This window comes from Oncorhynchus tshawytscha, linkage group LG08, assembly GCF_018296145.1.
Source record: "Oncorhynchus tshawytscha isolate Ot180627B linkage group LG08, Otsh_v2.0, whole genome shotgun sequence".
NCBI classification, from domain to species: Eukaryota; Metazoa; Chordata; class Actinopteri; order Salmoniformes; family Salmonidae; genus Oncorhynchus; species Oncorhynchus tshawytscha.
Window position 1 is genome coordinate 78,113,769 of NC_056436.1, and position 15,214 is coordinate 78,128,982.

Below are 15,214 nucleotides of genomic sequence, written 5' to 3' on the forward strand. Positions count from 1 at the left end.
ATGGTCAAACATTTTTTATTTATTTATTTATTTCACCTTTATTTAACCAGGTAGGCTAGTTGAGAACAAGTTCTCATTTACAACTGCGACCTGGCCAAGATAAAGCATAGCAGTGTGAGCAGACAACACAGAGTTACACATGGAATAAACAAATTAACAAGTCAATAACACAGTAGAAAACAAAGGGGGAGTCTATATACAATGTACAATGTGTGCAAAAGGCATGAGGAGGTAGACGAATAGTTACAATTTTGCAGATTAACACTGGAGTGATAAATGATCAGATGGTCGTGTACAGGTAGAGATATTGGTGTGCAAAAGAGCAGAAAAGTAAATAAATAAAAACAGTATGGGGATGAGGTAGGTGAAAATGGGTGGGCTATTTACCAATAGACTATGTACAGCTGCAGCGATCGGTTAGCTGCTCAGATAGCTGATGTTTGAAGTTGGTGAGGGAGATAAAAGTCTCCAACTTCAGCGATTTTTGCAATTCATTCCAGTCACAGGCAGCAGAGTACTGGAACGAAAGGCGGCCAAATGAGGTGTTGGCTTTAGGGATGATGAGTGAGATACACCTGCTGGAGCGCGTGCTACGGATGGGTGTTGCCATCGTGACCAGTGAACTGAGATAAGGCGGAGCTTTACCTAGCATGGACTTGTAGATGACCTGGAGCCAGTGGGTCTGGCGATGAATATGTAGCGAGGGCCAGCCGACTAGAGCATACAAGTCACAGTGGTGGGTGGTATAAGGTGCTTTAGTGACAAAACGGATGGCACTGTGATATACCGCATCCAGTTTGCTGAGTAGAGTGTTGGAAGCCATTTTGTAGATGACATCGCCGAAGTCGAGGATTGGTAGGATAGTCAGTTTTACTAGGTAAGCTTGGCGGCGTGAGTGAAGGAGGCTTTGTTGCGGAATAGAAAGCCGACTCTTGATTTGATTTTTGATTGGAGATGTTTGATATGAGTCTGGAAGGAGAGTTTGCAGTCTAGCCAGACACCTAGGTACTTATAGATGTCCACATATTCAAGGTCGGAACCATCCAGGGTGGTGATGCTAGTCGGGCATGCGGGTGCAGGCAGCGATCGGTTGAAAAGCATGCATTTGGTTTTACTAGCGTTTAAGAGCAGTTGGAGGCCACGGAAGGAGTGTTGTATGGCATTGAAGCTTGTTTGGAGGTTAGATAGCACAGTGTCCAATGACGGGCCGAAAGTGTATAGAATGGTGTCGTCTGCGTAGAGGTGGATCAGGGAATCGCCCGCAGCAAGAGCAACATCATTGATATACACAGAGAAAAGAGTCGGCCCGAGAATTGAACCCTGTGGTACCCCCATAGAGACTGCCAGAGGACCGGACAGCATGCCCTCCGATTTGACACACTGAACTCTGTCTGCAAAGTAATTGGTGAACCAGGCAAGGCAGTCATCCGAAAAACCGAGGCTACTGAGTCTGCCAATGAGAATATGGTGATTGACAGAGTCGAAAGCCTTGGCAAGGTCGATGAAGACGGCTGCACAGTACTGTCTTTTATCGATGGCGGTTATGATATCGTTTAGTACCTTGAGTGTGGCTGAGGTGCACCCGTGACCGGCTCGGAAGCCAGATTGCACAGCGGAGAAGGTACGGTGGGATTCGAGATGGTCAGTGACCTGTTTGTTGACTTGGCTTTCGAAGACCTTAGATAGGCAGGGCAGGATGGATATAGGTCTGTAACAGTTTGGGTCCAGGGTGTCTCCCCTTTGAAGAGGGGGATGACTGCGGCAGCTTTCAATCCTTGGGGATCTCAGACGATATGAAAGAGAGGTTGAACAGGCTGGTAATAGGGGTTGCGACAATGGCGGCGGATAGTTTCAGAAATAGGGGGTCCAGATTGTCAAGCCCAGCTGATTTGTATGGGTCCAGGTTTTGCAGCTCTTTCAGAACATCTGCTATCTGGATTTGGGTAAAGGAGAACCTGGAGAGGCTTGGGCGAGGAGCTGCCGGGGGCAGAGCTGTTGGCCGAGGTTGGAGTAGCCAGGCGGAAGGCATGGCCAGCCGTTGAGAAATGCTTATTGAAGTTTTCGATAATCATGGATTTATCGGTGGTGACCGTGTTACCTAGCCTCAGTGCAGTGGGCAGCTGGGAGGAGGTGCTCTTGTTCTCCATGGACTTCACAGTGTCCCAGAACTTTTTGGAGTTGGAGCTACAGGATGCAAACTTCTGCCTGAAGAAGCTGGCCTTAGCTTTCCTGACTGACTGCGTGTATTGGTTCCGGACTTCCCTGAACAGTTGCATATCACGGGGACTATTCGATGCTATTGCAGTCCGCCACAGGATGTTTTTGTGCTGGTCGAGGGCAGTCAGGTCTGGGGTGAACCAAGGACTGTATCTGTTCTTAGTTCTGCATTTTTTGAAATAATAATAATCACAGTAGTTGACCAGGGTGCAGCAAGTCAGCACCTCAGGAGTAAATGTCAGTTGGCTATTCATAGCCGATCATAGCCGTAAACACACACACACACACTGTCTGTCTACATACACATCTCTCATAAAACCATCAGTGGAAAGACTAATATTTACCTCTGAAAGATTTCAAAGATTCTGGAGCCAAGAGCATGACATGACCACAGTTAGAGAGATAACCAACTGTTCCCTCTACAACAGTTAGAGAGATAACCAACTGTTCCCTCTACAACAGTTAGAGAGATAACCAACTGTTCCCTCTACAACAGTTAGAGAGATAACCAACTGTTCCCTCTACAACAGTTAGAGAGATAACCAACTGTTCCCTCTACAACAGTTAGAGAGATAACCAACTGTTCCCTCTACAACAGTTAGAGAGATAACCAACTGTTCCCTCTACAACAGTTAGAGAGATAACCAACTGTTCCCTCTACAACAGTTAGAGAGATAACCAACTGTTCCCTCTACAACAGTTAGAGAGATAAACAACTGTCTTTTCTACAAACACTATTTTCTTCAGATCTTCTCAAACATCTTCTCTCCCCTCTCCCCCCCATCTCATTTTCTCTCCTCTCCTCTCTTCTCCTCAGCAGTAACGTTAAAGCCATAAGTATAAATAAGACATATTATGGGCTTTTACAGATATGAATAATGAATTACAATAAAAAAGTAATATTTAACTGTCTTAACCTCATTCTGCCATGTCAGTGTGTTCGGTCCCGTAGTCTGCTGAGTGGGTGTCTGTGTACAGCTGAGTGGGTGTCTGTGTGTGCTGCTTGTGTGTATGTCTGTGTGCCCACTCTCTCTACCGTGTGTGTGTGTCTCTGTGTCTCACTATCATACAGAGATATTTAACACGGTGTCCTATGTTTCAGATCCCAACACTGTTCTACCAGACCCGGTATTACCAGAGGAACCCGAGAGAGGGAAGGACAACGCTCTGGGAGACTTCAGTCCTAGCCCTGAGGACAACCAGCTGCCTGGAGCAGGAGAGCCAGGCAACACTGGTGAGATAACAACCCTAACCCCTTTAGAACCTGACAGAACCCAACGGAACCTAAAAGAACAAAAATAACCTTAAGAATGTAGAACCCATGGACATGGACAGGGGAAGAGAGAAGTGTGGACAGGGAGAGAGAAGAGAGAAGGAGAGAGAAGTCTGGACAGGGAGAGAGAAGAGAGAAGGAGAGAGAAGTCTGGACAGGGAGAGAGAGGAGAGAAGGAGAGATAAGTCTGGACAGGGAGAGAGAAGAGAGAAGGAGAGAGGAGAGAGAAGGAGAGAGAAGTGTGGACAGGGAGAGAGAAGAGAGAAGGAGAGAGAAGTCTGGACAGGGAGAGAGAAGAGAGAAGGAGAGAGAAGTCTGGACAGGGAGAGAGAGGAGAGAAGTGTGGACAGGGAGAGAGAAGAGAGAAGTGTGGACAGGGAGAGAGAAGAGAGAAGGAGAGAGAAGTCTGGACAGGGAGAGAGAGGAGAGAGAGGAGAGAGGGAGAGAGAGGAGAGAAGTGTGGACAGGGAGAGAGAAGAGAGAAGGAGAGAGAAGTCTGGACAGGGAGAGAGAAGAGAGAAGGAGAGAGAAGTCTGGACAGGGAGAGAGAGAGAAGTCTGGACAGTTAGAGAGAGAGAAGTCTGGACAGGGAGAGAGAGAGAAGTCTGGACAGTTGGAGAGAGAGAGAGAAGTCTGGACAGGGAGAGAGAGACAAGAGAAGGAGAGAGATGTCTGGACAGGGAGAGAGAGAAGTCTGGACAGGGAGAGAGAGAGAAGTCTGGACAGGGAGAGAGAGAGATAAGGAGAGAGAAGTCTGGACAGGGAGAGAGAAGAGAGAAGGAGAGAGAAGAGAGAAGGAGAGAGAAGTGTGGACAGGAAGAGAGAAGGAGAGAGAAGTCTGGACAGGGAGAGAGAAGAGAGAAGGAGAGAGAAGTCTGGACAGGGAGAGAGAGGAGAGAAGGAGAGAGAAGTCTGGACAGGGAGAGAGAGAAGAGAGAGAGAAGGGAGAGAGAGAAGAGAGAAGTGTGGACAGGGAGAGAGAAGAGAGAAGGAGAGAGAAGTCTGGACAGGGAGAGAGAGGAGAGAGAGAGAAGGGAGAGAGAGAAGAGAGAAGTGTGGACAGGGAGAGAGAAGAGAGAAGTGTGGACAGGGAGAGAGAAGAGAGAAGGAGAGAGAAGTCTGGACAGGGAGAGAGAAGAGAGAAGGAGAGAGAAGTCTGGATAGGGAGAGAGAGGAGAGAGAGAGAAGTGCGGACAGGGAGAGAGAGCGAGAGAGAAGTGTGGACAGGGAGAGAGAGAGACAGAGACAGAGAGGAAGTCACAATCAGATGAGCTCCTGCATTTTTCAGCATTTTCTTTAAAAAAGATAGATTAGGAGTTAGATAAACTTAGATTTTTTGTCAGGAACACATACTGGATTCTACCCTCTACAACATAACCCCTACTTCAAATCAAAACTTAAAACCTACAACCTGATTTTGGACGGAATTACGGAATCACCTGGAAGGTTCACAACTACCAAGAAATAAATATCTATAAGTCCGGAACAGTGATGGTACAGCGTAACCACAAACAGTTTCAGCTGGACTTTCACCTAATCAAAGAATTAGCTCAGCAGGAGAAACTCTCCCTTGATAAAGATACCCCCACCCCGAGAGGATCAGACCAGACCTCTTCATTATGTAACCCCACAGATGAGCAACCCCCAGCGGAGGGTCAACCTCCCAGCACAGATTACCACTCCCTCATTGAAATGAAGGACAAATTCACCCAGCTGGAGATAAGGCAGGTGGAGCTGGAACAGCAGGTGATTACACTTCAGTCAGCACAGACCCAGACAACAGTCCAGCACAACAACAGCCCCTTAACCAGACCCGGAGAGCTGGAGGTGGACAGAGACATATCTGCACTTTGGACAGTGGTGAGACAAATACAACAGGAGAAAGAGGAGCAGAACAGAGCACTAGAGGAGAGTATCAGACTGCTGGTGGAGGAGAGGTTGAGGGGGATGGAGGAGAGGGTGAGGGGGATGGAGGAGAAGTTGAGGGGGACGGCGTGTGACAGAGAACAACCCACTAGAGAGGTGGCCACCCCCACAGAGAAGCCAGCAGAACAGCCCACCTCAGCACCCAACAAAAGTCTCGACACCACAGCAGAACAGTCCACACCAGACCCTGACCATAGACACACCACAGCAGAACAGTCCACACCAGACCCTGACCATAGAGTCGACATCACAGCAGAACAGACAAATGAAGAACCCAAAGCCCAGAGGCTCTCACCCCTCTGAGCACCCCCTGTCAGCCACCCTGATAGCCCTTCTGACAACCCCCCACACCCACTGAGGACAAACACAAGACACAGATTGTACTACTTATGGACCCAAATGGGAAATATATAGAAGAAAAAAAACTTTTTCCCAAACACAGTGTGTCTAAACTCTGGCGTCCAAACACCCAGCGCGCCCTAGACCTTCTGTCTGAGGCCAAACTAGGCTCACCCAGCCACATAATAATACACACAGGCACAAACGACCTGAGAGCACAGCAGGAAAGAGTGGCCACAGCACTGAAGGGAGTGATTGAAAAGGCTTCTTCTACTTTCCCCAACGCACAAGTGGTTATCTCCACCCTGCTACCACGAAAAGACTTCCACCCCGCCACAATACAGCAGGTAAATGCAAGTATTTCCCGTGACTGTGCCTCAAAACCAAACGTTTTCCTGGCCCACCACTCCACCCTGGACTTGAACAGCCTCTATGACCAGGTCCACCTCTACAAGGCAGCAGTGCCCACCTTTGCCCGGACTCTAAAGGACATCGCTCTCAAACGTATCCCCAACACTCCACACAGGAGCAACAGATCAATAGACACCCCACCCAGACCAGCGAGACACCCTCCCAGATCTGCAGGACCTCCCCTGGACCTACACATAGAGGACCCACGCTAAGAGGAATTACATCCAGACCACAGTACACCCAGACACATCCACACCCCCACCCCAACCAATCAACACCCCCCACGTCAACCATGCCCACACTCCATTTAGGCCCCCTCAGATCAGACCTATGCCACTCCTGCCCACCCCATGCACCCCACCCCCGCAAAGAGGGCCTCAACATGGAAGCCACACATACGCCCAGGTAGTGAGCGGGCAAACAGTCCCAACTCCCACTCTCACACTCGCCCAAGCCAATGGCATGTACCAGATGCTCAGCAGGCTCTGCTCACACTTACTGGCCTGAGGCTAAACCACGACCAACAACATTGGACACTCTATGGAACAAAAAGCCTTCACTATATTATCCTGGAATATCCAAGGCCTGAGGTCATCTGCCTTTAGCCTAAAGAGCAGAAACCCGGACTTCACCAAAGAAATCGGTAATACAGACATTGTCATCCTGCAAGAAACCTGGTATAGAGGAGATGGACCCACTGTTTGCCCTCTAGGTTACAGAGAGCTGGTAGTCCCATCCACCAAACTACCAGGTGTGAAACAGGGAAGGGACTCAGGGGGTATGCTAATTTGGTATAGAGCAGACCTAACTCACTCCATTAAATTAATCAAAACAGGAACATTCTACATTTGGCTAGAAATTCAAAAAGAAATTATCCTAACAGAGAAAAATGTCCTCCTGTGTGCTACCTATATCCCCCCACTAGAATCCCCATATTTTAATGAAGACAGCTTCTCCATCCTGGAGGGGGAAATCAATAATTTCCAGGCCCAGGGACATGTACTAGTCTGTGGTGACCTAAATGCCAGAACCGGACAAGAACCTGACACCCTCAGCACACAGGGGGACAAACACCTGCCTGGAGGTGACAGCATTCCCTCCCCCATATGCCCCCCTAGGCACAACTATGACAACATAACCAACAAAAACGGGTCACAACTCCTGCAGCTCTGTCGCACGCTGCGTATGTACATAGTCAACGGTAGGCTTCGAGGGGACTCCTATGGTAGGTACACCTATAGCTCATCTCTTGGCAGTATTACTGTAGACTACTTTATCACTGACCTCAACCCAGAGTCTCTCAGAGCGTTCACAGTCAGCCCACTGACACCCCTATCATACCACAGCAAAATCACAGTCTACTTAAACAGAGCAATACTCAATCATGAGGCATCAAAGCCAAAGGAACTGAGTAACATTAAGAAATGCTATAGATGGAAGGAATGCAGTTTGGAAACCTACCAAAAACAATTAGGCAACAACAAATTCAATCCCTCTTAGACAATTTCCTGGGTAAAACGTTCCACTGTAATAGTGAAGGTGTAAACTTGGCAGTAGAAAATCTTAACAGTATATTTGACCTCTCAGCTTCCCTATCAAATCTAAAAATCTCAAATAGAAAACCGAAGAAAATTAACAATAATGACAAATGGTTTGATGAAGAATGCAAAAATCTAAGAAAGAAATTGAGAAACCTGTCCAACCAAAAACATAGAGACCCGGAAAACCTGAGTCTACGCCTTCACTATGGTGAATCACTAAAACAATACAGAAATACACTACGGAAAAAGAAGGAACAGCATGTCAGAAATCAGCTCAATGCAATTGAAGAATCCATAGACTCTAACCACTTCTGGGAAAATTGGAAAACACTAAACAAACAACAACACGAAGAATTATCTATCCAAAATGGAGATGTATGGGTAAACCACTTCTCCAATCTTTTTGGCTCTATAACAAAGAATAAAGAGCAAAAACATATACATGATCAAACACAGATCTTAGAATCAACTATTAAAGACCACCAGAACCCACTGGATTCTCCAATTACATTGAAAGAGTTACAGGACAAAATAAAAACCCTCCAACCCAAAAAGGCCTGTGGTGTTGATGGTATCCTCAATGAAATGATCAAATATACAGACAACAAATTCCAATTGGCTATACTAAAACTCTTTAACATCATACTTAGCTCTGGCATCTTCCCAATATTTGGAACCAAGGACTGATCACCCCAATCCACAAAAGTGGAGACAAATTTGACCCCAATAACTACCGTGGAATATGTGTCAACAGTAACCTTGGGAAAATCCTCTGCATTATTATTAACAGCAGACTCGTACATTTCCTCAATGAAAACAATGTACTGAGCAAATGTCAAATTGGCTTTTTACCAAATTACCGTACAACAGACCATGTATTCACCCTGCACACCCTAATTGACAATCAAACAAACCAAAACAAAGGCAAAGTCTTCTCATGCTTTGTTGATTTCAAAAAAGCCTTCGACTCAATCTGGCATGAGGGTCTGCTATACAAACTGATGGAAAGTGGTGTTGGGGGTAAAACATACGACATTATAAAATCCATGTACACAAACAACAAGTGTGCGGTTAAAATTGGCAAAAACACACACATTTCTTCACACAGGGTCGTGGGGTTAGACAGGGATGCAGCTTAAGCCCCACCCTCTTCAACATATATATCAACGAATTGGCGAGGGCACTAGAAAAGTCTGCAGCACCCGGCCTCCCCTGCTAGAATCCGAAGTCAAATGTCTGCTGTTTGCTGATGATCTGGTGCTTCTGTCACCAACCAAGGAGGGCCTACAGCAGCACCTAGATCTTATGCACAGATTCTGTCAGACCTGGGCCCTGACAGTAAATCTCAGTAAGACCAAAATAATGGTGTTCCAAAAAGGTCCAGTCACCAGGACCACAAATACAAATTCCATCTAGACACTGTTGCCCTAGAGCACACAAAAACTATACATACCTTGGCCTAAACATCAGCACCACAGGTAACTTCCACAAAGCTGTGAACGATCTGAGAGACAAGGCAAGAAGGGCATTCTATGCCATCAAAAGAAACATAAATTTCAACATACCAATTAGGATCTGGCTAAAAATACTTGAATCAGTCATAGAGCCCATTGCCCTTTATGGTTGTGAGGTCTGGGGTCCGCTCACCAACCAAGACTTCACAAAATGGGACAAACACCAAATTGAGACTCTGCACGCAGAATTCTGCAAAAATATCCTCCGTGTACAACGTAGAACACCAAATAATGCATGCAGAGCAGAATTAGGCCGATACCCACTAATTATCAAAATCCAGAAAAGAGCTGTTAAATTCTACAACCACCTAAAAGGAAGCGATTCACAAACCTTCCATAACAAAGCCATCACCTACAGAGAGATGAACCTGGAGAAGAGTCCCTAAGCAAGCTGGTCCTGGGGCTCTGTTCACAAACACAAACACACACTACAGAGCCCCAGGACAGCAGCACAATTAGACCCAACCAAATCATGAGAAAACAAAAAGATAACTACTTAACACATTGGAAAGAATTAACAAAAAAACAGAGCAAACTAGAATGCTATTTGGCCCTACACAGAGAGTACACAGCGGCAGAATACCTGACCACTGTGACTGACCCAAAATTAAGGAAAGCCTTGACTATGTACAGACTCAGTGAGCATAGCCTTGCTATTGAGAAAGGCCGCCGTAGGCAGACATGGCTCTCAAGAGAAGACAGGCTATGTGCTCACTGCCCACAAAATGAGGTGGAAACTGAGCTGCACTTCCTAACCTCCTGCCCAATGTATGACCATATTAGAGAGACATATTTCCCTCAGATTACACAGATCCACAAAGAATTTGAAAACAAATCCAATTTTGAAAAACTCCCATATCTACTGGGTGAAATTCCACAGTGTGCCATCACAGCAGCAAGATTTGTGACCTGTTGCCACGAGAAAAGGGCAACCAGTGAAGAACAAACACCATTGTAAATACAACCCATATTTATGCTTATTTATTTTATCTTGTGTCCTTTAGCCATTTGTACATTGTTAGAACACTTTATATATATATAATATGACATTTGTAATGTCTTTACTGTTTTGAAACTTCTGTATGTGTAATGTTTACTGTTAATTTTTGTTGTTTTTCACTTTATATATTCACTTTGTATGTTGTCTACCTCACTTGCTTTGGCAATGTTAACACATGTTTCCCATGCCAATAAAGCCCTTGAATTGAATTGAATTGAATTGATTTGAGAGAGACGAGAATGAGAGAGAAGTCTGGACAGGGAGAGAGAGAGAGAGAGAGAGAAGGAGAGAGAAATCTGGACAGTTAGAGAGAGAGAGAGAAGGAGAGAGAAGTCTGGACAGTTAGAGAGAGAGACGAGAGAAGGAGAGAGAAGTCTGTACCGTTAGAGAGAGAGAGAGAAGTCTGGACAGTTAGAGAGAGAGACGAGAGAGAGAGAATTCTGGACAGGAGAGAGAGAGAGAGAGAGAGAGAGACAGAGAAGGAGAGAGAAGTCTGGACAGTTAGAGAGAGGAGAGAGAGAGAGATGTGTGGACAGGGAGAGAGAGAGAGAGAGAGAGAGAGAGAGAGAAGTGCGGACAGTGAGAGAGTGACTGAGAGAGATTTCTGGCAGTAGCTGCTGATATACATGTAAATATAAATGCAACATGTAAAGTGTTGGTCCCATGTTCCATGAGCTGAAACAGCCTGTAGCGTACCACACTGCATCCCACTGCTGGCTTGCTTCTGAAGCTAAGCAGGGTTGGTCTCTGGATGGCAGACCAGATGCTGCTGGAAGTGGTATCGGAGGTACCCTTTCCTTTGGTGTAAATAAATATCCCAATTCCCCATGGCAGTGATTGGGGACATTGCCCTGTGTAGGGTGCCGTCTTTCGGATGGGACGTTAAACGGGTGTCCTGACTCTCTGTGGTCACTAAAGATCCCATGGCACTTATCTTAAGAGTAGTGGTGTTAACCCTGGTGTCCTGGCTAAATTCCCAGTCTGGCCCTCATACCATCAAGGCCACCTAATCATCCCCAGCTTATAATTGGCTCATTCATTCCCCCTCCTCTCCCCTGTAACTATTCCCCAGGTTGTTGCTGTAAATGAGATTGTGTTCTCAGTCAACTTACCTGGTAAAATAAGGTTTTAAAAGAGATCCCAGACATTTTCCATACTTACAAAAAGCTTATTTCTCTAAAATGTTGTGCACAAATTTGTTTTCATCCTGGTTAGTAAGCATTTCTTCTTTGCCAAGAGAATCCAGCCACCTGACAGGTGTGACATATTAAGAAGCTGATTAAACAGCATGATCATTACAGAGGAGCACCTTGTACTGGCGACAATAAAAGGCCACTCTAAAATGTGCAGTTTTGTCACACAACACAATGCCACAGATGCCTCAAGTTGTGAGAGCGTGCAATTGACATGCTGACTGCAGTAATGTCCACCAGAGCTGTTGCCAGATAATTTAATGTTAATTCCTCCAACTTTTTTAGAGAATTTGGCAGTAGGTCCAACCAGCCTCACAACCACAGACCACGTGTATGGCGTCGTGTTGGTAAGCGTTTTGCTGATGTCGACGTTTTGAACAGAGTGCCCCATGGTGGCGGTGGGGTTATGGTATGGGCAAACATAAGCTACGGACAACGAACACAATTGCCTCTTATCGATTGCAATTTGAGTGCACAGAAATGGCGAGATCCTGAGGCCCATCGTGAGAACCATTTATTTTCTCCGTTACCAACAGATGCATGTACAGTGTATTCAGAAAGTGTTCAGACCCCTTGACTTTTTCCACATTTTGTTACGTTACAGCCTTATTCTAAAATGGATTGAATTGTTTTTGGTTTTGATGGAGGCCACTGTGTTCTTGCGGATCTTCAACGCTGCAGACATTTTTTGGTACCCTTCCCCAGATCTGTGCCTTGACACAATTCTGTTTCAGAGCGCTACGGACAATTCCTTTGACCTCATGGCTTGGTTTTTGTTCTGACATGCACTGTCAACTGTGGGACTTTATATAGACAGGTGTGTGTCTTTCCAAATCATGTTCAATCAAACAAATTTAAGACAGGTGGCCATAAATTGGTCATAAAATTTGATCTGATCTTCATCTAAGTCACAACAATAGACAAACACAGTCTGCTTCAACTAATAACACAAACTATTATACGTTTTCATGTCTTTATTGAACACACTGTGTAAACATTCATAGTGCAGGGTGGGAAAAGTATGTGAACCCTTGGATTTTATAACTGGTTGACCCTCCTTTGGCAGCAATAATCTCAACCAAACATTTTCTGTAGTTGCGGAAGAATTTTGGACCATTCCTTTACAATACTGTTTCAGTTCAGCAATATTCTTGGGATGTCTGGTATGAACCACTCTCCTGAGGTCATGTAACAGCATCTCAATCGGGTTGAGGTCAGGACTCTGACTGGGCCACTCCAGAAGGCGTATTTTCTTCTGTTGAAGCCATTCTGTTGTTGATTTACTTCTGTGCTTTGGGTCGTTGTCCTGTTGCATCATCCAACTCCTGTTGAGCTTCAATTGGCGGACAGATAGTCTTACATTCTTCTGCAATTCATTTTTACTTCTATGATAGCAAGCTGTCCAGGCCCAGGAAGCAGCAAAGCAGCCCCAAACCATGATGCTACCTCCACCATACTTTACAGTTGGGATGAGGTTTTGATGTTGGTGTGCTGTACCGTTTTTTTCTCCACACATAGTGTTGTTTCCTTCCAAACAACTCAACTTTAGTTTCATCTGTCCACAGAATATTTTGCCAGTAGCGCTGTGGAACATCTAGATGCTCTTTCGCGAACTTCAGACGTTCGACAATGTTTATATTGGACAGCAGTGGCTTCTTCCGTGATGTCCTCCCATGAACACCATTCTTGTTTAGTGTTTTATGTATTGTAGACTCATCAACAGAGATGTTCCAGAGATTTCTGTAAGTCTTTAGCTGACACGCTAAGATTCTTCTTAATCTCATTGAGCATTCTGCGCTGTTCTCTTGCAGTCATCTTTGCAAGTCGGCCACTCCAGCAACAGTGCTGAACTTTCTCCATTCATAGACAAAGGCTTATAGACATACTTTTGTAACCCTTTCCAGCTTTATGCAAGTCAACAGTCCTTAATCTTGTGTATTCTGAGATCTCTTTTGTTTGAGGTATAGTTCACATCAGGCAATGCTTCTTGTGAATAGCAAACTCAAATTTTGTGAGTGTTTTTTATAGGGCAGGGCAGCTCTAACCAGCATCTCCAATCTCGTCTCATTGATTGTACTCCAGGCTAGCAGACTCCTGACTCCAATTAGCTTTTGGAGGAGTCTGTTTTTACTTTGTGAATATGGGGTATTGTCTGTAGATTGATGAGGATAAAATGTGGAGGGGTATGAATACTTTCCTAATGTATTTATTCTCAGTCATGTGAAATCCAGAAATTATAATGAATTGATTTAAATTGAGTTCCTCATATCAACTGTAACCCAGTCACTCTCTTTTCCATTAACCCTCCTTCCCTCCCCTCATCTAATCCCTCCTCCCCATCACCACCTCACTCTCTCCCCCCCTCCCCATCCCCACTTCACCCCCTCTCCTCCCCATCCCCCCTCACCCCCTGTCCTCCCCATCACCACCTCACTCTCTCCCCCTCCCCATCCCCACTTCACCCCCTCTCCTCCCCATCCCCCCTCACCCCCTGTCCTCCCCATCACCACCTCACTCTCTCCCCCTCCCCATCCCCACTTCACCCCCTCTCCTCCCCATCCCATCCCCCTCACCCCCTGTCCCCCCATCACCCCTCTCCTCCCCATCCCCACTTCACCCCCTCTCCTCCCCATCCCCCCTCACCCCCTCCTCCCCATCACCACCTCACTCTCCCCCCCCTCCCCATCCCCACTTCACCCCTCTCCTCCCCATCCCCCCTCACCCCCTCTCCTCCCCATCACCACCTCATCTCCCTCTCCTCCCCATCACCACCTCATCCCCCTCTCCTCCCCATTACCACCTCACCCCCTCTCCTCCCCATCCCCCCTCACCCCCTCTCCTCCCCATCACCACCTCATCCCCCTCTCCTCCCACTACACAAAGGGATGAACTCGCCTCACTTCGTGTTCTTAGGAAACTATGCAGTATTTAGTTTTTTTTATGTATTATTTCTTACAAGTCTTATTACATACAGCAGGGAAGAACTATTAGATACAAGAGCAACGTCAACTTACCAACATTACGACCAGGAATATGACTTTCCCAAAGAGGATCCTTTGATCGGACCTCCACCCTGGACATTGGATCTAATCCCAGTAGTCGACCCAAAACAACGGTGCCGCAGAAGAGGCAGACGAAGCGGCCACCTGGCCAGGCTCCTTAGACGTGCACATCGAGTATAGTACTCGCCAATGTCCACTCTCTTGACAACAAGGTAGATGAAATTCGAGCAAGGGTTGCCTTCCAGAGAAACATCAGAGATTGTAACATTCTCTGTTTCACAGAAACATGGCTCTCGGGATATGTTGTCGGAATCGGTTCAGCCACCGGGCTTCTCCATGCATGGCTCCGACAGAGATAAACACCTCACTGGGAAGAGGAAGGACGGGGGTGTATACCTCATGATTAATGACTCATTGTGTAATCATAACAACATACAGGAACTCAAGTCCTTCTGATCACCCTACCTAGAATTCCTTACAATCAAATGCGGGCCATTTTACCTACCAAGAGAATTCTCGTCAGTTATAGTCACTTCTGTGTACATTCACCCTCAAGCGGACACGAAGACGGCCATCAAGGAACTTCGCTGGACTATATGCGAACTGGAAACCATACATCCTGAGGCTGCATTTATTGTAGCTGGGGATTTTATAACAAAGCAAATTTGAGAACAAGGCTACCTAAATTCTAACAGCATATTGATTGCGCTACGCGCATGGGAAATACCCTCGTCCACTGCTACTCTAACTTCCGCGATGCATACCAAGCCCTCCCCCGCCCTCCCTTTGGCAAATCCG

General features: G+C 46.2%; 1 protein-coding gene across 1 annotated transcript in view; it reads left to right on the top strand.

Moving 5' to 3' along the window:
• LOC112257009 (ephrin-B1-like) overlaps positions 1-15,214 on the top strand; it is a 131,348-nt gene that overhangs the window by 111,181 nt on the left and 4,953 nt on the right. Inside the window, exon 4 of the mRNA XM_042325993.1 lies at positions 3,320-3,451. Within this exon, the coding sequence (XP_042181927.1) occupies positions 3,320-3,451 (132 nt within the window). The remainder of the gene's footprint in view (positions 1-3,319; positions 3,452-15,214) is intronic.